Source organism: Trichosurus vulpecula, chromosome 7 (assembly GCF_011100635.1).
Source record: "Trichosurus vulpecula isolate mTriVul1 chromosome 7, mTriVul1.pri, whole genome shotgun sequence".
Classification (NCBI taxonomy): Eukaryota; Metazoa; Chordata; class Mammalia; order Diprotodontia; family Phalangeridae; genus Trichosurus; species Trichosurus vulpecula.
Genome location: NC_050579.1, coordinates 259,288,926 through 259,311,603, shown reverse-complemented (window position 1 = coordinate 259,311,603; position 22,678 = coordinate 259,288,926). Strand labels below are relative to the sequence as shown.

Here is a 22,678-nt window from a genome sequence, read left to right as displayed (position 1 = left end):
GAACTCACTATTATTTGCAACTGAAACTGAAGTCACAGCTGCCACTGTGTCTTACTGTCTGGGTTTGGATCTGGTGCCATCATATGGGGAGCTGAGGTCACTGTACATATTATTGTTGGCCCTTTGCAATAGAGACAGGATCCACAGACAGTACACTATAGGAACCGACTTACTGAACCAAGAGTGACATGATGATGGGGTGACATCAGTCCTAACTGGAAGGGTATATAAACTGTGAGCCAGCTGCCATGATTGTCTTTGGTCTGAGAGAGACAGCCAAATGATCATCCTTGTATTAATAATCTGCTGGCCTGATTAATAAAATGATTAAATTATCCAGAAACTATGTCTCTTGAACCATTTTCAATGTCGCAAATCATTACCAGGGATGGCCCTGCTCCTATAATGCTACCTACATCTTAGTCTTAATGGTTGCCTATGACCCACCCCTCTCCCCATGTTGTCTTCTTCCCCCACCCCCAAGACAGTCCTTTCCTCAAGGAGCTTACAATCTAACTGGGCAGACAACATGCAAATATAAACAAAGTAAGCTAAATACAGGATAAGTAGGAAATAATTAACAGAAGGAAGGCACAGAAATAAACAGGGGTTGGGGAAGGCTTCCATTAGAAAGTAGAATTTTAGCTGGGACTTAAAGGAAGCCAGGGAAGTCAGTAGTTGGAGCAGAGGAGGGAGTGAGATCATTCCAGTTATGGGGGACAGCCAGAGAGAATGCCCAGAGCTGAGAAATGGAGGTCAGAGGAAGAGGAGCCATAGAGAGATATAACAAAGACAGAAATAAAAGGCCTCAGCAGTAGATTAGGTGTGGAAGATATAATAAAGAGAATGAGGGGTCAAGGATAACAGATGGTGAAGTTGAGGCTATATCGAATGGGAGGAGGAAGGGAAAGAGGAAGCTTCTCTTTAATAATTACAATATCAGGGACAACTAGAGCCACTGAGACAACTTTTCATGCAAGCTCTCATAATCTCATGGTCAGTTGCCAAGTCTCACTGGTCTTATGCACGGATCAGAAAGAGTTGAACTAAGAGATGGCTTACCTGAAGACTTTGACATTCAGCAATTCCTGTACCATTCCTGGGGATTGGTATGCAGTTCGTTTAATTTAGGAAAACTACAGGGGCACCTAGGTGGCGCAGTGAGTAGAGCACTGGCCCTGGAGTCAGGAAGACCTGAGTTCAAATCCGACCTCAGACACTTGACATGCTTATGAGCTGTGTGACCTTGGGCAAGTCACTTAACCCCAATTGCCCTGCCTGCCCCCCCCTGCAAAAAGAAAAAGATTTAGGAAAACTACAAGCTTAATTAAACATATCAATAACCAAAACAACAAAAATCATATGATTATATGAATAGAGGGAGAAAAGGCTATTGAAAAGTATACCTGTTTTTTATTAAAAATAAATACTAAAAAATATAGAATAAATGGACTGTTCCTTAACATTACAAATAGTGTATATCTTAAAACCAAGAGAGAGCCCCATATGTAATGGGAATAAACTAGAATCCTTTCCAACAAAATCAAGAGTTAAAAAAAAGGGTGTCCATTATCACCACATCTATTTGGTATAGTACTAGAAATGCCAGCTATAGTAACAATACAGGGAAAAGAAATTGAGAGAATAAACATCAGTAAAGAAGAAACAAATAAACACTTTCTGCCGATGATGTGTAGCAGACCAACCACAACGTTATATTACAGTAGTCCAGGTATTAGGTGACGAGTGCCTGCCTGAACAAGAGTCAATCAACCAATAAAGATTTAAGCACCCTACTATGTGCCAGGCACTGTGCTGAGTGCTAAGGACACAGAAAGAGGAAAAAGATAGTCCCTACCCTCAAGGACCTTATAATCTAACCAGGGAGACAATATGCAAACAAATACAAACAAAGCAAGCTATATACAGAGTAAGTAGGAAATAATTAATAGAGGGAAGGCACAGGAATAAATAGGGGTTGGGAAAGGCTTCCATTAGAAAGCAGAATTTTAGTTGGGACTTGAGGAAGCCAGGGAGGTCAGTAGCTAGAGCAAAGGATGGAGAGAGAGAGCATTCCAGGCATGGGGGACTGCCAGAGAGAATGGGCAGAGCTGAGAAATGGAGGTCAGAGGAAGAGGTGTCGCATTAGAGAGATGTAGCAAAGACAGAAATGAAAGGCCTTGGCAATAGATTTGCTATGGAAGGTGAAAGAGAATGAGGAGTCAAAGATGACACTTAGGTTGTGAATTATTAAGTGCCTCTTGTGTCAGGTACGATGTTTAACAATGAGGATACAAACACATTCAAATGGATACTAGGTAACTTTTGTGAAGAAGGCTCTAGTAGCTTAAAGCTTCATGAGGAAGGTGGCATTTGAGCTGAGTATTTTGGAGAAAACTTTGGAGAGTTAACTCTTTGTTAAAAGTATGTTTTCTTGGGGATGGGTGAAAGGAGGGAGGAGGAAAATTTTAGAACTCAAAATCTTATAAAAGTGAATGCTGAAAACAAAAAATAATAAATAATTTTTTTGAAAAATGAAATAAAAAAGGAAGTATGGTTTCCACTTAATCCATTGCCTTAAGAAAGGCCTTTTTAGCTACACTTTCAAACCAGAAAAGTCTTAGAAAGGTTTCTTAAGCTAGAGAAATATTTAATATTTCTGAAGTAACTAAACAGAAGTTTTTAATGCCACTAGACAAGCTGTGATAAGAACCTGTAATTAGTAGCAGTGAATGTGTAAGTGGAGAGTAGCTGATAATGTAAGTGATACTGTGGACATGTAAATGATAAGATTTGGCAACTGATTTAGGGAATCAAGTTAAGAGAGCCTAATCAAGGATAACTCCAAGGCTTAAGAATATAGGTGACTAAGGATATTGGTGCCTTCAACCATAACAGGGAAGTTTGGAAGAAGCATGGGTTGGGGGTGAGGGTGGAGATTTAATTCCTCTCAATATGTCGCCATATAATTTCAGTGTGTTGCTAAGTGGATTTGTACATATGCATCACACACGGTTGGTTGGTTGGCGGGTTGTTGTCCTTTTTTCTCAAAGAGGACCAAAATGACATCACTGTGTTAGTGATCCTCCTGTGAATCCTCCTGTGGCTGATCAATAGAAGCTTGGGATGCTCTAACACAGGTCAGGCACAAATAGTCACATGAGCATTTGGAATGGAGATATCACTAAATTTGCACACCTCACACTTCTTTTGAGCTACTATAATTCTGCTTTGCTCATACAGCACAGCATCTTCTTTGATGTGGGCATACCATGCTGGCCAGTCCTTTGCCAGGGTCTCCCATGTATCTCATAATTGATTCCAAAGTTCTTCAGAGAGATCTTGGGAGTGTCCTTGTATCACTTCTTCTGACCACCATATGAGAGTTTGCTTTGTGTCAGTTCTCTGTAAAATAGTTTTTTAGGCAAATATACATTTGGCTTTTGAACAACATGGCTGGCCCATCAGAGTTGTGCTCTCTGTAATAGAGTTTGAATGCTTGGCAGTTTGGCTTGAGAAAGGACCTCAGTGTCCAGTACCTTATCTTGGCAGGTGATCTTCAGAATCTTCCTGAAACAATTCAAATAGAAATAATTCAGTTTCCTGGCACGGTGCCAGTATACTATCCAGGTTTCACAGGCATATAAAAAAGGAGGTTAGTACAATAGCTCTATAGACCTTCAGTTTGGTAGGCAGCCTAATACTTCTTCTCTCCTATACTGTCTTCAGAGCCTCCCAAACACTGAGCTAGCTCTGGCAATGCATATGTCAAACTCATCATCTAGGTGTAGATCCCTGGAAAATATACTGCCAAAGTAAATGAACTTCTCCACAGCATTCAAAATTTCTTCATTTCCTATGACTGATGGTTCCACATATGGATGGTGTGGTACTGGCTGGTAGAGAACCTGGGTTTTCTTGGTGTTAATTAGCACAAGCAGCAGAGAATCTATTCATACTTTGTTGCATCTTAGCCTCAGAGGCTCCATTGAGTGCACAATCATCTGTGAACAAAAAGTCACACACCAACCCTCCCTCCACTTTAGTCTTGGCTCGTAGCCTTTTCAAGTTAAATAATTTACCATAAGTGTGGTAGCTGACCTTGATGCCATCTTTGTCTGCATTGAAGGCGTCTGACAACACTGCTCTAAACATAATGCTAAAAAGTATGGGAGCAAGCACACAGCCCTGCTTCACTCCACTGGTGACTGGGAAAGTGTGAGAGCATCCTCCGTTATCCAGAACCTGGGCAAGATGCCATCATGGAACTAGTGTATAATACTAATGAACTTCTCTGGGCAAACAAATTTCACCACACTCTTCCACAAGCCCTCACGACTAACAGTATCAAAGGCCTTGGTCAGATTGATGAATGTTGTATACAGACTTCTGTTGTGCTCCTGGCATTTCTCCTGGAATTGTTGGGCAACTGTGTTGGTAAGCAAAATGGGCTCCTTAGCACTTAGTTCAACCAAGTGCCCTTGAATAGTTTGGCTTTTGTTCCCTTTGAGTAATTCAGTGTATTTCATTGAGCCTTACTAGGTGCTAAGCCCCAGGCCCAAACCCCTAATATTAGGTGTGGAACCTATGTGGGTGTGGATTGGTGACTGGGGTGGGGACCAAGGTGGGGCTGGCTAAGGGGAGGTGCTAACTCTAGAGCCATGCCGTCTTGAGTCTTACTAAGTACTAAGCCCCAGGCTCTAACCCCTATTAGGTGTTAACCTAACCTATGTGGATGTCAACCTTCCAGGGTCCTAAGGGGATTGGCTAACTCAAGAGCCAATCATAGCAGCCTAAGTTCTGGTCATTCAGATGACATTTGATGATGTCTGAAACCCTAGAAGAAGAGAGGACAGAGCCATTTGTGCAAGGCTCTCACTCATGATAGTGCTGATGCAGAGACTCCAGACAGCTGTAGCTAAGGAGCCCTCCAGCTTGTAAACCCGGATGCTGAGAATTTGTTAAACTCTGGTAACTCTGTATTGGGATTTGAATCAGACAAGGTCTGTCTGTTGATGTTTGTAATTTGTATTTTGCTCTGAAGTTCAGTGTGCTGGTTTTTTCCCCTGAACTAAGTGAATGATATTTGTGTACTGAATTAAAGTAAGCTTGTCAACCCTTTCACGTAGCTTTCCTTAGTTAAGCAGATCAAAAGAACCTGTGCTTTTGCGGTGTGCTTGTTGCTGGGGTTGTGTTGGTCTTACACCCCCACAACAGCTGCTAGCCGGATTGTTGAAACAGCAGCAAGCACCTTATCAACTGTTTCTTGGTCCTTTCTGAAGCAACATTGGCTCTTGGTTAGATGACTATCTTTCAGGTGAAGGATCATCCTGTTAAGGAGGACTCTGGCAAGAATCTTGCCAGCTATGACTAAGAAGAGAGACCCATCTATTCCCTGTGATTGTCATAGGACAATCTATTTCCTTTAACATAATATAGAGATGGACAGTGGAGGCAACCTTGAACTCCTGGGGCATAGCCTCCTCTTGCCATATGTCCTGGAAAATTTTATTCAGTTTTTGTATGAGTAGTGGACCCCCTGTCTTATAAATCTTAGCTGGAACAGAATCAGCACCAGACTCTTTGCCACACAAGAGGAACCTACTGACATTCAAAACCACTTCTTCAGTTGGAGTTTGACTAGAGAGGAATTGAGCTCAACTTGAGGTACATGGTCAAAGACTTCAGCATTGGTTTATGGTGGTCTGTTAATAATGCTATGGAAGTGTTTGGCTCATCTTTCCAGGATCATATCCTTATCACTAATCAATGTGGTTCCATCAATGCTGAGTACTTGAGATGTACCATAGGTCTCTGGCGCATAAATAGTCTTCAGGGTGTCATAAAGTGCTTTGGATTGTTACCATCAGTGTAAAACTGAATTTCATCTGCCTTCTTACTGAGCCGAGAATTCTGCATTTCTCTAATTACTCTTCATAGCGTTAAACACTGTCTTCTTAGAAACGGATGAACTATCCTGCTGGTAAACCCTGTAGAGTTCTCATTTTTCACTCAGCAGCTCCTAAACTTCCTCATCATTTTCATCAAACCAGTCTTGATGTCCGTGAGTGTTCTGGCCAGGAAGAGTGAAATGTGGTACTGTACCCCAAATCCCTGAAAGCCGCCCACTCCTTTTCTGCTCCGCTGTTGCCACCTGTGTGTTGGCTCAGCTTTCCCTCCAAGTTAGCAACGAAACTTTCCACCTCTGAGAAGCATTCTAATCTGTTAAAGTTAAGTCTTCTAGTAATTGTCTTGCCTGGGTACTGCTGCTTTTGTTGAATTCAAACACTTAGCCTGCTGCTGATGAATCTATGATTGGTCTCGCGCTCATATCGCCTTCATCATTTTCACATCCTGCCTACCTCTTCTCCTTTCAATGACACAGTCTATTAAATTCCAATGTTTGCTGTGAGGATGCAACCACATTTAGGTAAATGGAAGACAGTATTGGTGATGAGAAAGTCATGAGAAGTACCAGTCTTTAGCAGTAAGTGACGCTTGCTGCTGCTGCTTTTGATTCCATTCCTCCCAAGAACTCCTTGCCATGTCTGGTAGTCTGAGCCTACTTTCCTATCAGGCACCCAGAATTATAAGCTTGTCCTCTTTCAGCACATTGATGATGAGAGTCTCCAGGTCTTCATAACATTTTTCTTTGACCTTAGCAAGGTTCATCATGCTGGGAGCATAGGCATGTGGTTTGGTGCTTTCTTGCAAGTGGCAATTGCATTTTCATGAGCCTGTCTTTCACTCCTTTTCGTAGGCATACAAGCCTGTTGACTAGATTAGTTTTGATTGAAAACCTATGCCAGCTTCACAGCACTACTCTTCACTATGGTCACTCCAGAAAAAAACCATGTATACGGCTCTGAATTTGGTAAACTGGCCTTCATTTACCAGCCATTTCACTCAGGGCTGCCATCTAGATGCAGATACCTTCTGAGTTCTCTCACAACAAGAGCTGTTCATCTTTTAGGTCTACTAGATTTCATGTTGTCTATAATCATTTGTATATTCCATGTACCAATGGTGAGTGGAATCATCTTTACAAATGTTTTGTACTTTTCTGTGTGTTTTGACCATAGGGTGGGATTTCTACCTGCTGTGGTAAGCAGACCAGGGTGGGGTGAAGCAGACGATTTTTAGGGCACCTTTTCTAGGCCCTTCCTCACTCCAGGAGGTGAGCAGTGCAGTCCCTAAAAAGGGCTGCTCAGATACCCAAGGGGCTGTTGAATCCCACTGCTGCTTCGGTTCAGTTAGAAGATGATCCTATGGCTTGAGCTGTCTGTGTACAGAGTTGTGACTACGTCTCCCTGTGTATTGGCCCCTGCTGCTTCATCATTTGTCTGTTGCCAGAGGACTTTGAGGTAGGTAGAAATGGTGGGTATAATTTACCTAGAATAACATACCTAGCAAACCTGAGTATAATCCTTCAGGGCAGGGGGTGGAAATGGATATTTAATGAAATAGAGAACTTTCAAGCATTCCTGATGAAAAGACCAGAGAAGAATAGAAAATATGACATTCAAGCACAAAACTCAAGAGAAGCATTAGAAGGCAAACATGTAAAAGAAATCATAAGGGACTTAATAAGGTTAAACTGTATATTCCTACATGAAAAAATGATGCATGTAACTCCTGAGAACTTTATCATTATTTGAGCATTAATGACTCAGATTGAGCTTGAAGTCTAGTAAAAAAAAATAACCCTCAAATATTTTTTCAGAAATGCTGTCTAACCAGTCCTCATCCATCTTATATGGGTGAAACTGATTTTTAGTACCTAAGTGCAAGACTTTACATTCGTCCCTTTTGAATTTTATCTTACTATATTAAGCTCTTTGCTAGAGCCTTTCGAGATCCTTTTGTACCAACTTAACTTGACTCTGAACTTGGACTCTACTCCAGTGAATGATGGCATGTGTTCTGCTGCAAGATACAATTATTTTCACTCCTCCCAACACTGTATCCTCCAAGATACAAAAGGTTGAGAACATCTTTAAGAGTTGAGTTTTCAAGTTCCTCGAGAATTGAGCCTATAAAAGGCTCAATTCTTGACTATCAGATAAGATCTAGCATGCTTTTTATCTAAGCCACAAGACATGTGGCTGATCCTTTCAGCCAATCATCAGTTGCCTTCATCCAATGGTCAAAAAATATTACAAGATACATACAAGCCAATCAAGGTCCTACATCTCATTGTCTTGTTACCTGCCTCTTATACTCTGTAATTTCATCAAGCAGATGTCTCCTGATTCATCAGATCAGAGGTCTCCTGATCAACTGTCTTCTGGATTTGTTCTAGCTTGTCTGTCTTTCCTAAAATGTGATGTTCAAAACCAAACATCTTTCTAGCTTATTGTCATTCCTCCTTCATTCTCAAAGAGGACCAATGACATCAAGAGGGTGATGTCTTCACTTGTAAGTAGATTGCATTTAACTGAGGTGAGGGAGGGTTGTGCAAAGTCATCAGCCTCACTTTCTCTTCCACAGTCATCTGAGTCCAGTGGCAAGACATAGGTCAGGACAACTGGAGATGGGCCTGGATGCAGTGGGACACTATGGCCTTTTTAAGGTAAGTTTTTTTTTTCAGGTCTCAGTTTAGTAAGTGAATATCCCTTGCTCTAGATACTGTACTTCTCATGAAGCACCGTAGGTAGCATTGTTCTTTGGATGCTATGTGACACTTTCGATTCATCAGTCACCAACACACATTTATTAAGCACCTATTATGTGCCAGCCACTATGCTAGGCACTGGAAATATAAAGACAAAAGTGAGTTAGTCCCTGCTCCAGCAAGTTTATTCTACTAGGGGGAATACATCATGTTCACAGATAAATAAATATAGTATATTGATTGCATATCTGGGATTTCCATTTTGGACATATATTGCAGAGATTCATTTCTTTTTTCCCCAAAAATAATTGGCCAGTTTCTGTTGTGCTTTCTTTTCGAGTCATATCAGTTATTTGTAATAACTTTTACGTGGCTGAATGCATAAGTATATTTGTTGTCTTATGGTGTCCATTAGGAGTACGAGGGCTGGTAGGAGCAGTACAGTATTCTTAGAATATTGGCTCCTAGAAGTGCACCTAGAGCTACACAAAGAATTCCTAGTCAAAGGAGTGCCTCCAAGACCCTTATTATCACACGATAGAATTTGTCGGGTGGCCTAGAAACTCATAAAAAAAGTAGTTGGTTTTCTTACCTGAAAATGAGTATCTTTTAGTTAATCAAAGGTTCCCAGTCCTTACTAGGTGTATTATGAAGGCAGAATTTATGATTTCAAAGAGAATCATATATATGTCTGAATGGTTCAGAACCACAGGATATAAGGAATTCTCTAAGTAGAAGTCAGAAGAATTAAAGCATTTATTCAAGCTCCAAAGTAACAGGCCCACAAACCAACATCCCCATTTTGATATTTCGATCAAAAGCTTCCAGGTCCAATAGGTCCGCCTCACAAGAGTAACCAGGAGGCCACAGAGAAGCATGATGGTATTAAACAAAATCACATACATGCTTCCCCTCTCCCACCAGCCTCAAGTCCTTGCTCAGCACTCCTCGGTCCACATGCAGGTCCACACGGGTCCACACGGGTCAGCTCTGCTACTGGCAGCTCCTGCTTCAGCTTTATCTTCAGCTTCAGCTGTAGCTGTCTCTGGCTCCAACAGAAAATCAATCTTCAAGCTGTCTTCTGTCCTCTTATAGAGTTTTTGACATCATCAAGCGTCATCTGAATGACCAGAGCTTAGGCTCTGGTGATTGGTTCTTGAGTTGGCCCCTCCCCTTAGGACCCTGGGAGGTTCACATCCACATAGATTAGGTTAACACCTAATAGGGCATGGCTCTGGAGTTAACACCTCCCCTTAGCCAGCCCCACCTTGGGCCCCACCCCAGCCACCAATCCACACTCACACAGGTTACACACCTAATAGGGCTTTGGGCCTGGGGCTTAGCACCTAGTAAGGCTTAATGAAACACACTGAGTTACTCAAAGAAAACAAAGGCCATTTTGCTTACCAACACACTAGGAGGGCCCTCCGTATTTGTAGAGCTCACTTGGGACTGGAATTTCCCTCTGAGAAGGAAAGAAAGCTCATTTGATTTCTCCCTTTTCTTAATTATGTTTGGGTTCAGGAAGACCTCCAATATATACTAAGACAGGCATTAACCTGTGAGAATTTTGTAAAACATTTGATTTAATTCATATTATCATGTATTTGGGGGTGAATGTAATTGCTGTGGTAGGTCTATATTCTCATACATGACTAATTTATCAGATATGCCACGCAGAAGTTACTGAATCTCTTTAGAGCAAGCCACTGGGGAAAACACTTGAAAGGACAATTCTTGGGCCTTCCTAAGTCTCCAGAGAAATATTCAGAATTAGGGATGTAGATATTTGTGCCAAGAGCACCACAAACAATTTGTCCAGAGGACAACAAATATTTATCCAGGGAAGAGTATAAGGGAGGTGATTTAGGTAGTATTCTGAATTAACCAAATAAAGAGGTATAAAGGGATTTCCTAAATGACTTGATAACAAAGTGTAAATGGCTATATAACCTTGGCCATTGGAGAAAGGTGACAGACTCATCCATGTCTCTAGTAGCCTTTAAATGACAGGCTGCCCCTCCTCCAAGTCAGTTTAAAAAAAAAAAAGAACATCTAGCTATGGAGGAAGAATCTAGGAAGCTCTTTCAGAGGACTCACATGTTTTAGAGAATAGAGAAGGGGATAGGAAATTTCTCTCTCCTTCTCTTCTTTGATCTCCCCCTTCTTCTCCCCTCTAGCAATGGTGTATCAAAGCAGAAGCATATCCAGCAGAAGCACTATCTAGCAGAACATAGGTCAGCTGCAGAATGGAGTAGGGCTAGTAAGAAGAGTCAAAAGTCTGGCACCAGGAGTTGGAATCCTGCTCAGGAGCTAGCAGACCCTAGAGCTAAGACTATTGATGGTCCTGGCATCTTGAAGGATTTGAGGGGATCAGGACAACAAGTAGTTAATTGTGGGAATTAAGTGAATCACACTGACTCCAGCTTGTGACTCAATTCTAGAGCTAGCTTTAGTTTCTATTTAATCATGGGTCTGGTCCAATTACTGTCCTTTGAAAAAACTTTATTGCATTGTTTGAACTTAGCCCTGCGGGACTAGAAAGCTGGACCACTTTTCTACCTACTACTTAGAGACTCTTAACTAAGGACCTAGGTTATGCTAACCAGAAACCCAGTCAGATCCTAAGACTGATGCAAGGAGTTTTCTTACAATTACACATTTCTAACAACACATATGTTTTATCTGAAAACTTGGTCCCGCACTGATCATCGGTGGGGAGTGTGAGACACCTCTTTCTGATTTCAGGGAACTGCACCAGTTTGCTTTCCCCCTCCCAACTTGGAAAGTCCCTAATCTTTCCTCCAATTGGAAATCAGATTGCCTAATGTTGTATTGTTTCCTTACAATTGGCCTTATTTGATTAATTGTTTTTAATGTATAAAAGTCTGTCTCCTGCTGTATTTGGAGAACAACCCTTAAGCTGAGGAAAAAGCCTGATCCCATTTTGTTAGACAGTTGGCATGTATTGATTAATAAATCAAAATGCTTAGAAGCTTGAACCTTTGTTTCCTCAGTCATTTCATTTTTCACCCACCACAATATAGGCTCCAGTTCTCTGTGCCTGTTCTTCCCACTGACTGTGTGTATTTATAGAATAGTGTATCACAGGTTAGTGGGGAAGATGTGTTGTTACTCTTGTTCTTAGGATGCCATTTTAGTAAATACTTTTGCTTTGAGTTAAAGTGATGGTGCAAAGGCACAGGCATCTTGCTGGGCTCTGGGGAACTACAGGCAAGATAAAGAAAGACACAAGGTGGTGGTTTTAGAGCCAAGTTTTAGGAATGTGGATCCACGGAGTAAATTGTCTGAACCTAGGGAGAATACAACCTGGGAGTACAGTACAAGTAGCCAAAGGGGGTGCTATACACAAAAGAAATACACTTTGATCTGGGGAAAACTAACAGCACTTAAGATGAGCTTTGAAGGAATCTTGGGGTTCCAAGAGATGGAAGTGAGAAAATATTCCAGGCATAGCAGACAGCTTGGACGAAGGACAGAGATAGGAGATGAAATGCCATGTGTGGTATTACTGTTGTAAGGACAATTTGGCTGGAGTACAGTGCATGAAGTGATTTGTAACCATTCTGAAAAACAAAGACTGGAACTAGATTATGTGAAGGGCTTTAAATGCCAAACAGAATATTTTTTATTTAAAGTCAAAGGGAAGCTACTAAAACTTCTCAAAGAGTTGCATGGATAGACCTGTACATGAGGAAATCAATTTGGAAGCTATGTGAAAGATGGATCATAGAGGGGAGAAATTGGATTCAGGGAAATCAGGTGGGAGGTAATGAAAGTCTAGCCTAGCACACAGAAGGCATTTAATAAGTGCTCGTAGACTTCTGACTGACTGGACGAGAGTAGCTATAGTGTAATGGAGAAAGAGGCAGATGAGAGTGATGTTGAAGAGGTAGAATCAGTCAGATTGATTGGATCTGGGTATTACTGAAGGAGAATGAGGAGCTGAGGGTGACTCCTAGCTCGTGAAACTGGATGATTAGAAGAATGGTATGCCTTTGACAAAAATAGGAAAGTTAGGAAGAAGGATGGTTTTAGAGAGAAAGATTTCTTCTGTTCTGGAGATAGGGAGTTTGAGATACCTATGGAACATTCAGGTGGGGAGGACTAAAAGCTCAAGAGAGGGATCGGAACTAGATATGTAGATTATATCATCTATATAGAACGATGATAGCTGAATCCATAGAACCATCGAGAGAGAGTATAGAAAGAACAAAATATCAAGGATGGACCTAGGGGCATGCCTATGCATAGATGATGATACTGCATAAGAGACAGAGAAGGGTCAGTCTTATAGGGAGGAAATAAACCATGACAGAGTAGTGTCAGAAAAACCATGGAAGAGTATTCAGAAGGAAGAGCATAGGTAGGTGTCAAACGCTGCAGAGAAATCAAGAAGGATGAGGACCGGGAAAAGGCATCTTTGAAAAAACTTTCACTTGATCCTACCATCTCCTTAAGTTATCATTCTCTCTTTCCTTTCACAGAATAGAAGAAGCTTTCTACATCTGGTTTTCTACACCTTCTCACCAAACACACCCTTCTTTAACCCTTTTAGACTGGCTTCTGTTACCACCCCAACATTAATTGTTCTTGCTAAGGAAAACAATGATCTTTCTATAGAGCAATCCACTGCAGGCACCTAGCACCATGAACAGGAAAACAAAGACCCACTTCAAGACAAGATGCAACTTTTTTTACTCTTAATTCTAGGAATTTGGAGATTTGAAAGGAAAAGACATCCTGGAGTTATGTTTGACAAGGTACATTTAGTTCTTCCCTCCACTCTCTCTGCTTTTAAATTTTATCCATTTCCTCATGACTTAATCAAGGTCATATGGTTTAGGGGCAGAACTGAGGTCTCCTGACTTTTCAGTCCAGAGTTCCTTTCTGCTCTACCATTCATTCTTCTATCTTGTGTCCTACACAACCCTACTTGAGGGTTGCTGAGGAAAGCCTGGTCCACGTGATGAGGTGTAAACATCCTTCTAATCACATTACTGGTGAAGGAGAGCCTTTGTTGGGAAATTTCAGATAGGAAGGATGTGGACATGCTCCCCTCTTTGATAGATGAAGGACATTTCCTGAGACTGGGTACTTGTTGACCTATTCACATCTCATTGAGGATGGCGCCTCAGCGATCATAATTTAATTGACTCTGCTATGGATCTGAATTGCATACTGGACCTATAAAATTTAAGAGACAGACCTATGTAGATCTCTTTGGATATCTAGAAAGAGTTGATACCGGAGATGCAGACTTTTGTCTGGGGAATGGAGAGAAGCTTGTGCATTGTCTCATCCACTCATAGAATGACCGTCCCTGCCCACTAAGCCCTAGAGATAGCAGTCCATGGAGAGGGGAACCACAAGGCCAGGTGCTAAGTGTTTTTGAAACTCTAGCTTTCTCTTGAAGGGTTTCTGAGGATTATCATACAACCCCAGAATTAGCAGTGTAGCAAATGACTAAGCCACAATGCAAAAAACAAAACCTGTAAATTATCCTTTATTGATTTATTCCGATGGTTCATCTCCAGTGGAAAGATCCTTTCTCTTTCTGGAGGGGACACCAAATCCTCATAAGAGTAGAAGGTGAAATTCACTGAAAAGAGAACTGAAAGACTACTATAAGTCTTACTTTGTTTTGCATTTTTTTGCATGTAAGATGAAATAAAAGCTGTGCCAAATCCAATGTGCACCTTTAGTGCTTGCAAGGCAGCTGCGATCCTTTTACTTACCCAAGTTTAATTGTATATAGGAGCTTAATTTTGACATTCCCAAAGTTCCCTAGTTAGGAGCAAAACAAACCAAAGAGGCATGATTTGGGGGTAGTATCCCAAAATCAAATACAGTCCATGTTAGAACAAAACTTGAGGTACTGGGCCTTAGTTATAACTATTGAAAAGATAATTTTATTATTCAAATTCATGTAGATGTTTCTAAACTTTATTACTGTATTCAGGCTTGGTGCTGTTCATGTTCTGTGTTATTTACCTCCATAAGTGTGAATTCTCTGAGACTGGGAACAAGTCTTTCATTGGTTCTTAGATCTCTTTCCTAAGTTATTGATCTTAGGCCATAGACCATAGCCATTGCACCAATGAGAACAACTACTGAGAAGCCTAAGAGACCAAGACCTGTCTGAGACAGACATTTCAGGCCCTTCTTCATATCTAGGGAGATATCTGCCCCATAAACCAGGCCAATTCATCACATGGTCCTGAGGTAAAATGGAGAGGAGCAGCTAGGTGGCACAAGGGGTGGAGTGCCAGGCCTAGAGCCAGGAAGACTCATCTTCCTGAGTTCAAATGTGGCCTCAGACACTCAGTAGCTGTATGACCCTAGGAAAGTCACTAACCTTGGTTGTCTCAGTTTTCTTATCTGTAAAACGAGGTAGAGAAGGAAATGGCAAACCATTCCAGTATATTTGCCAAGAAAACTCCAAATATGGTCATGAAGAGTTGGAAACAACTGAAAAACAACTGAACCACAAACATGGAGAGGCTTCCTGCTATTCTGACCTTAAGGGATATGGAAGCAGCAGTATGTTATTCATAGTCGTGGTTCAAAAAAGGGTAAACTGATGAGCATCTTAGAAATGCCTTGAGTTTGGTAATAGTTTGTGTATTTTCTTTTGTTACAGAAGGAAAGATAGAACAAAGAAAGGATTGAGGAAGGTTCAGTGACAGGGACTGGAGCCGTCTCTTGCAGTGCCCAACTCCCTTTATCAGGTTTGGATTTTATCCTCCTCATGGGAGGAAAAGAAAGCAAGCATATTTTCATGACAAAATCAAAGAGCAGGTTAGAAGCTTTCTCTAAACCTTTCATAGGAAAGCAGCTAGCTACTCTCCAGTTCTGTTCTAGTTCCTTCAGAGGAAATCTCTATTACTATGGTTCCCACCTTGTAACCTCATGGGGTCATGAAGAATATCTAACCTGTGAATTCAATGCCACAGAGGAAATCTCCATTCTTTTACAGGAAATATCGCTTGTTGTTATGGTCAGAGAAACAGTTCTGGATCTGGCCACATATCACAGTTCTTGTTCGCTTACATTAACACCAAGACAAATCTCTTACATTTCCTATGGGCCAACATGCACATAGCAATGGATTACTTACTACAAAGAAAGTTACTGTAGAAGCATATTAAAAACTTCTTAGTTCAACTGAAATATTAAATAAATATTTCTCCAATTTAAAGTTCTTTCCAGATCAACCTGAGGGAAGGGAAATTAATACTACTTAAAACTTCTCAGAAAACAATGCCCTCTACTAAAATCTTTTCTCTTAGTTCTAACCCCTCTCTCTTAGAAAAGTGTATAAAAGGTCAAGAACAAAATCTAAGGCCCTGGACAATGGATTAAGGGAGGTAACCAAACTTAGAAATTAAAAAAATTTTCCTAAAAGATTACTACCTTCCCCCAAGGCATTAGGGTACTGATCAGAGGGAAGAAGTCCCTTTAATTACTTCAGATCCCCTCTGACCGGCTGAGAGAAGAGCTTTTGAGTGGTCAAAAAAGATGAGTGGTTTTAGGAAGAATATTGTCCAGGGCCTCCCAGAAAGATTAAGTGACTATTGTTTTATTGGATGGAACACACTATAAATGCAAAACTGTGTTTTATCATACTGTAACATTTTTCTTGTTCAAGATACTTTAAAATGGCTTGTGTTCAAAAGATGTGTGAAGGCATGGCGGGGGTGGGGTAGGGATGCACCTAGTTTTAATATTTCTCTCCAAGAATAAATACTTGTTATTTGGCATTACTGTTTTAATGATAAAACCTAAAATTGTTAGTTGATTACTGTGTATGGAAAGGTGATTGGGTGGAAAACTTTATCCAGATTGGTTCTGCCCATTCAGAACAGTCCTCCTGTATGTATGGGGGTTGGCAGGCAGGGGCACCAGTATCAGCCCCTCCCTAGGGTCCATGTCCATTCTCCTTATTTTGTAAACTTGCCAAGTCCCCTGGAAACCATCTGTGTGGGCAAGTTCATCAGCCCCAGGAAAAGAAGTTGTTTGGTTCATGAAGTTCCTAAACAACGAATTTGGCCTGCTGAGAAGTTGCAAGTTTATGTACAATAGATAGAAAGGATTTCTAACAATTGGCTTTTATATCAGGACAAGTTTAAATTTGAGAAGGAAAGATGTTAGATGGAATCCTTTATGTATGTGAGTCCTGATAAATCTTTATTATTGCAAAACTCCTTGAGAGTAAAAATAACTTATCTGGCTCTAAGCTGTGATTGGTGAAACTTGCTGTTTAAGGCTCTTGGGACCATAGCTAATTTTGTTTTGAGTTTGAATTTGGGTATAGTTGTCTGCATTAAATCAATATCTGAAAGAAATGCCACAAGCTACTCGGCAAGAATGTGATCCTGTACTGTTAACAGGAGGAGGTCTGCATCTGGGAAAAATCTATGAGTACAGTCTTAGCTTCAATCTAGGATGGGATCCTCTTGGCTGTTTCCCCATTATGTTCCTTTGAAAAGGAATGTTTCCCACCTGACTATTCCTGAGTCTGGCTATGAGGTGTAATTGATACTGCATGATTGGAGAACTATGACTCTAATCTGAATTCAAACAAGCCCTAAGGACGTTTTATCCTGTCATATTTGGTATGCCATATGTCCCTGCTTTTTTCCTTCTATAGCAAATTTCTATGATCATAACAAGTGGTCAGTAAAAGATATGAGTACAATGTAAGCATGTGACATTTTGCTGTTTTGATCTAAATTTGCAGTCATTCCATGGCCTAAGCAAGAGTTAATGTTTTAACTACCATATGTAAAAGATTCAATTTCTTAAGTATCCTTTTCTTCCAGAGTGAATATAATTAGAGAAGGATAAACAAGCTTGTGAAACAAGGATGTGTATCTAATCAGTTTTGAGGCTCAAGTCAGGAACCTCTTTTGTTTAAGGTAGTACATGTTATGTTAGTGAAAAGCAGTAACTTATTAGCTATCTTGTCTATGGTAGAAACATAAAGGGAAGTTGAGTAGTCTGAGTAATGGGTTCAGAAGATTTGGAAAAATAAAGGCTTGATCAAAAATATGGAAGGCAGATAAGAATGTGTGGAGCCAAATGGGGGTCATGCAAGCCCCTCCTGTCCCTGAATAGTTGCTAAGTTTGACAGTATCCCCATACTCACCCCACTTTTGGTCATTTTCCTCCCACTCCTTTTTGACCCTCGTCTGCTTAATCTCTTTGCCAGATTTGTTTCTTCTAGGCTCAGTGCCCTCCATTTGCAGATGACCACTCAGGCTGGATACCAACCTCTGTCCAAAATTGTGACCCATCACCTCCTAGACCTGGCATCAGCCAAGTTTTGGACACTGGCTAAAGACCCAACCCCTTGAATGGGGGGAACCCCATGAGGCAGGGACAGCTCTACATCCATTATCAGCATGAAGCAGTTTCAGAAGCTGAGACCTTCATCCCTTACGCCAGAAGATTTTGGGTCTCATCTGAAGGGGGAATGATAGGGTGCTTCGGTGCTTGTATTTGGACCCCAATTTCAAGATCACATTTCTCCCTAGCTTCAAAACACTATCACTGACAATTTTCTCCTCAGTCCAAGGACACTATGCCTAGCAATTACTCATGAGTGGGCCCCAGTAAAAAAAATTATCTTTCTCCATCACAAAAACAAGCTGACCTCTGAAGAAATTCTCTTGCAAAAAAGGACTATCTCATAACCACAGAATTATCGTGCATTGATTCCTAAAGTTACTGTATACAATCTAGAGGTCTAGCTACAGTCATCAACTCTCAAAGCTATCTTGCTACAGACATAACAAACCAAAAATATACACCTGAGAAACCCCTTCCCCTGGTTTCTAGTAGTGAGTGATGCCAGTGACCAAGGTTGTAAGTTATCACATAATTAGCATATCTGCCAGATAATCCACTACTTTTCCTATATAAGCTTTAGCATCATTCCAGTTAGATCGCAGTGAAAAGTGTAACAATAAATCTTTGCCACCTTGACTTAAAAAATGCTTGAGTCTGTGAATTCATTGCAGATGACCCTATCCAGTACTCTGGTCCTCGAGGTGTCCCTGAACCTCTCAAACCCCCCTCAAACTGCATCATCTTGTATTAAAAAGATATTTAAAGGCATTGGGGGGACTACTAGTTTTGATATTGCTCTCCAAGAAGAACAATACTTGAATTAGGATGTCAATAAAAATTGTTTTTGGAGTATATAAGGAAGCATATTAAAAATTTCCCTTTCAGTTTCTCTAAAAATATTAAGAAATACCTCTCTAATCTAAAAATACTTTCCAGACTTGTCCCACTTGGAAGGTGGTTTAGGTCAAGAACAAAAAAATGCCTTTCCTAAGGAAATTAGATAAGAGTAGAAACCCAACTGGGGACAAAAGTTCCTCTTGACTAGTTAGACTGGCCCAACCAGAGGAAATACCCTCTTCTTCATTCAGAAAGGATTAAAATATTGATCCACAGGGAGAACCATTCAATCCTTAGGCGGAGTGGTTAAATAAGGAATTGAGTAGTTCCTGTAGAAGATCAAATGGCTTGTTTTTAAACAGGAATGTTAACTCCAATCTATATTTGAATATATAGTGACATTTTCCTTGTTTAAGACTCCTAGAAATTACATCTCAAATTTTCTTGGGTTAGAGACATATCTGAAAGCATACTCAGGAGTGAGGCGGGAATGTCAGTTTGTCAAACTGTCAGTTTGAACATTTCTGTAAACTAGAAATGCTTATATAGTATTAATATTTTTTTCAACACAAACACAGAGCTGCAGACAAAAAGTTTATTTTAAATTAAGTTTGGACTCAGCATACCTCCTCTGGAATTAACCAAAGTATAAATCTGCATCAAAAATTCCTATATTCATTACATTCAAAAGGTTACTTTCTGGTGTGAATTTTCTGGTGTTGAATAAGCCCTGACCTGTGCCTAAAGGTTTTCTTACATTCATTACATTCATAGGGTTTCTCTCCAGTGTGAATTCTCTGGTGCTGAGTAAGGGCTGAGCTTTGATTGAAAGCTTTCCCACATTCATTACATTCATAGGGATGTTCCCCTGTGTGTATTCTCTGATGCCTGCTAAGCACTGAAATTTGACTGAAAGATTTCCCACATTCATTACATTCATAAGGTTTCTCGCCACTATGAATCCTCTGATGTCTAATAAGCTTTGAACTCTGGCTGAAAGCCTTCCCACATTCATTACATTCATAAGGTTTCTCTCCAGTGTGAATTCTCCGATGCTGAATGAGATCTGAGCTCCCCCTGAAGGCTTTACCACATTCATTACATCCATAAGGTTTCTCTCCAGTGTGAATCCTCTGGTGTTGAACAAGATGTGAGCTCCATCTGAAGGCTTTTCCACATTCGTGACATTCATAGGATTTTCTTCTATTGTGAATTCTCTGGTGTTGAATAAGGGCTGAATTTTGTCTGAAGGTCTGGCCACATGTATCACATCTATGAAGTCTTTCTCTTTGATGTAAAATGAGGGTTGAGCCTAAACTACAGCTTCTTTCACACTCTTTCTGCTCAAAATCTCTCTTGACTGGGGGGATAATGCTGTGAGTGACTGTAACTTGCATGAAATCTTGCTCCTGCAAATGAGAACCATTCAGTCTTTCCCCTCCAGCATTTCTATGCTGCTTTTCTAAGGTACCTTCACATTCACAGTCTTTTTGAAAATCAAGTCCCTCAGTTATGCATCCTTGGGGTGTTTGTGACATTGCCCTCAGTGATTCTACTTCAGATGTTTTCTGTTTATGAGTTGGCCACTTGCTCTTAGTCTTACTCTGATAACCTAAGATAATAAATAGAAAATGATAGATGTTATTTGTTTCTTAGATTGAAAACAAAAAAATTCTCTATTCTCAAATAGTATAATCTCATTTGGAGATTAATACCTCCTGGAAATAATGAAGAGAGGTATGGATAAAAGAGGAATAATACTCCCAGACCTCAAACTACTATAAGCAACAGTCATCAAAATCATCTGGTATTGGTTAAAAAATAGGTAAATCAATAGAACAGACTAGACAGGGGAAAATTAGAAGCAATGTGACTCAATAATCTAGTGATCAATAAACTAACAAACAAAATATTTAGGAAAGAACTTACTATTTGGTAAAAAATGCTAGGAAAACTGGCAAGTAACATGACAGAAATCAGGCTGAGGTCAACACCTTTCAACTTCTTCCATCATAGATTCTGAATGTACTGTTTCAACAATCCGGCTAGTAGCTTCTGTGGGGGTGTAAGATCCACCCACAGCCAGCACTCAGAAAGCTGCTGGCACGCTGGGAAAGCACAGGTTCTTTTGATCTGCTTTAATAAGGAAAGCAAGGTTGAAGGGGTTGACAAGCTTACTTTAATTCAGCATACAGAGAGCATTCACTTACTTCAGGGGAAAAAGCCAGCACACTGAACTTCAGAGCAAAATACAAACAAAATTACAAACATCAACAGACAGACCCAATACAGTTCATAGTTACCAACATCTAGGTTCAGCCCAGGAGCTCGGAACAAGGGCTGGCCCAGAGTCACACTCGCCACCACTGCTGCAGGTAGAGCTCCAAAAAACAGACAGCCAACCCCTGGTTTTTATATCTTTTTCAGCGTCAGGGGTGAGTCACACATGCGACTCACCCACGTGACCTAGAATCGTCACAAAGAGGCGGACATAAACCCACGTGGTCTAAAAGCCTCTGCTCTCCCAGACATGTAAACTAGGCCCTCTCTCCCTGGAGTTAGCCCCACCTTGGACCCCACCTTAGTTGCCAATCCACACCTACTAAGGTTTTATACCTAATAGGGGGTTGGGCCTGGGGCTTAGCACCTAGTAAGACTCAATCAAAGACACTGAATTAATCAAAGGAAACAAAGGCCAAACTCTTCAAGGGCACTTGTTGAACTAAGTGCTAAGGAGACCATTTTGATTATCAACACATGTACATGCAACATTAATATCAGAGATCACATCATTAAAAAAATCAGAAGAGAAGCAGATCACATACTTTCCCCAGCTATACACAGGATTCTTAACCAAATAAGGAATAGAAGCAACTAGGGAAGATAAAATAGATAAATTGATTTATATGAAACTGAAAAGTTTTCATACAAACAAAATTAATGCCACTAGGATAAGAAGGGAGGTAGTGAGTGAGAGGGGGAAAAAGCTTTTTATCAAATCTCTCTGACAGACATCTGGTATCCAAGATATGTAAAGCAGACATACATACATACATACACACACACACACACACACACACACACACACACATTATACATACACACATACATACACATCGCCAAATATCATTCCCCAAAAGATAAATGGTCAAAGGGTACGAACAAACAGTTCTCGGAAGGATTGTGAACAACCATATGGAAGAATGTTCCAAATCATTAATAGTAAGAGCACTAACTGTAAATCAAATCAGCCCTAAAGTTTCATCTCACATCCAGCAAGCTGGCAAAGATGCCAAAAATCAATGCTGGAGGAGTTGTAGGAAGATGGACAACTTTCGAAGCAAACTCTGCAGATCTGGAAGTCACTGAAAAGAGCTCCCCATTCCAAACATCAAAGTTGCCCACCATCATTAGTCAGAGGACTGTTCTACTCTGACTCTTCTCTGTTGTACAGCTCAAGCAAGCAGTAAGAAAGGCCCAGTGTCTTTACATATAAGAAGTCTTAACCTCCTCTGCATCATATCTGGTGGCTGTCATTCAGATGGCAAAAGGAACATGGAACTAGAATGGTGAAGGAGTGTAGGTAATAAACTATGGTCATAGACAAACAGAACATGTACTCAGACAAGGTGGGAGAAGGTGGTGACAAAATTACAGAATCCTTGAGCTAACAGGGATCTCAAGAGATCATTTGATCCAGTCTTTTGCCTTCAAGTAAATGAATACTGAAATCATTTTGAATAATTTTTTTAAAAAATTTATTCATTATCAAGAAACTGAGATTCCACAAACACCTCCCTCTAAAGGATATGAAGGATACTTTTGATCCAACTGAAAATTCTACAAATTAAA

General features: G+C 40.5%; 1 protein-coding gene across 1 annotated transcript in view; it reads right to left on the bottom strand.

The window, feature by feature from the left end:
• The window catches only part of LOC118857932, a 77,735-nt gene that overhangs the window by 16,746 nt on the left and 38,311 nt on the right, over positions 1-22,678 (bottom strand). The window contains exon 8 of the mRNA XM_036768395.1: positions 19,521-20,438. Within this exon, the coding sequence (XP_036624290.1) occupies positions 19,521-20,438 (918 nt within the window). The remainder of the gene's footprint in view (positions 1-19,520; positions 20,439-22,678) is intronic.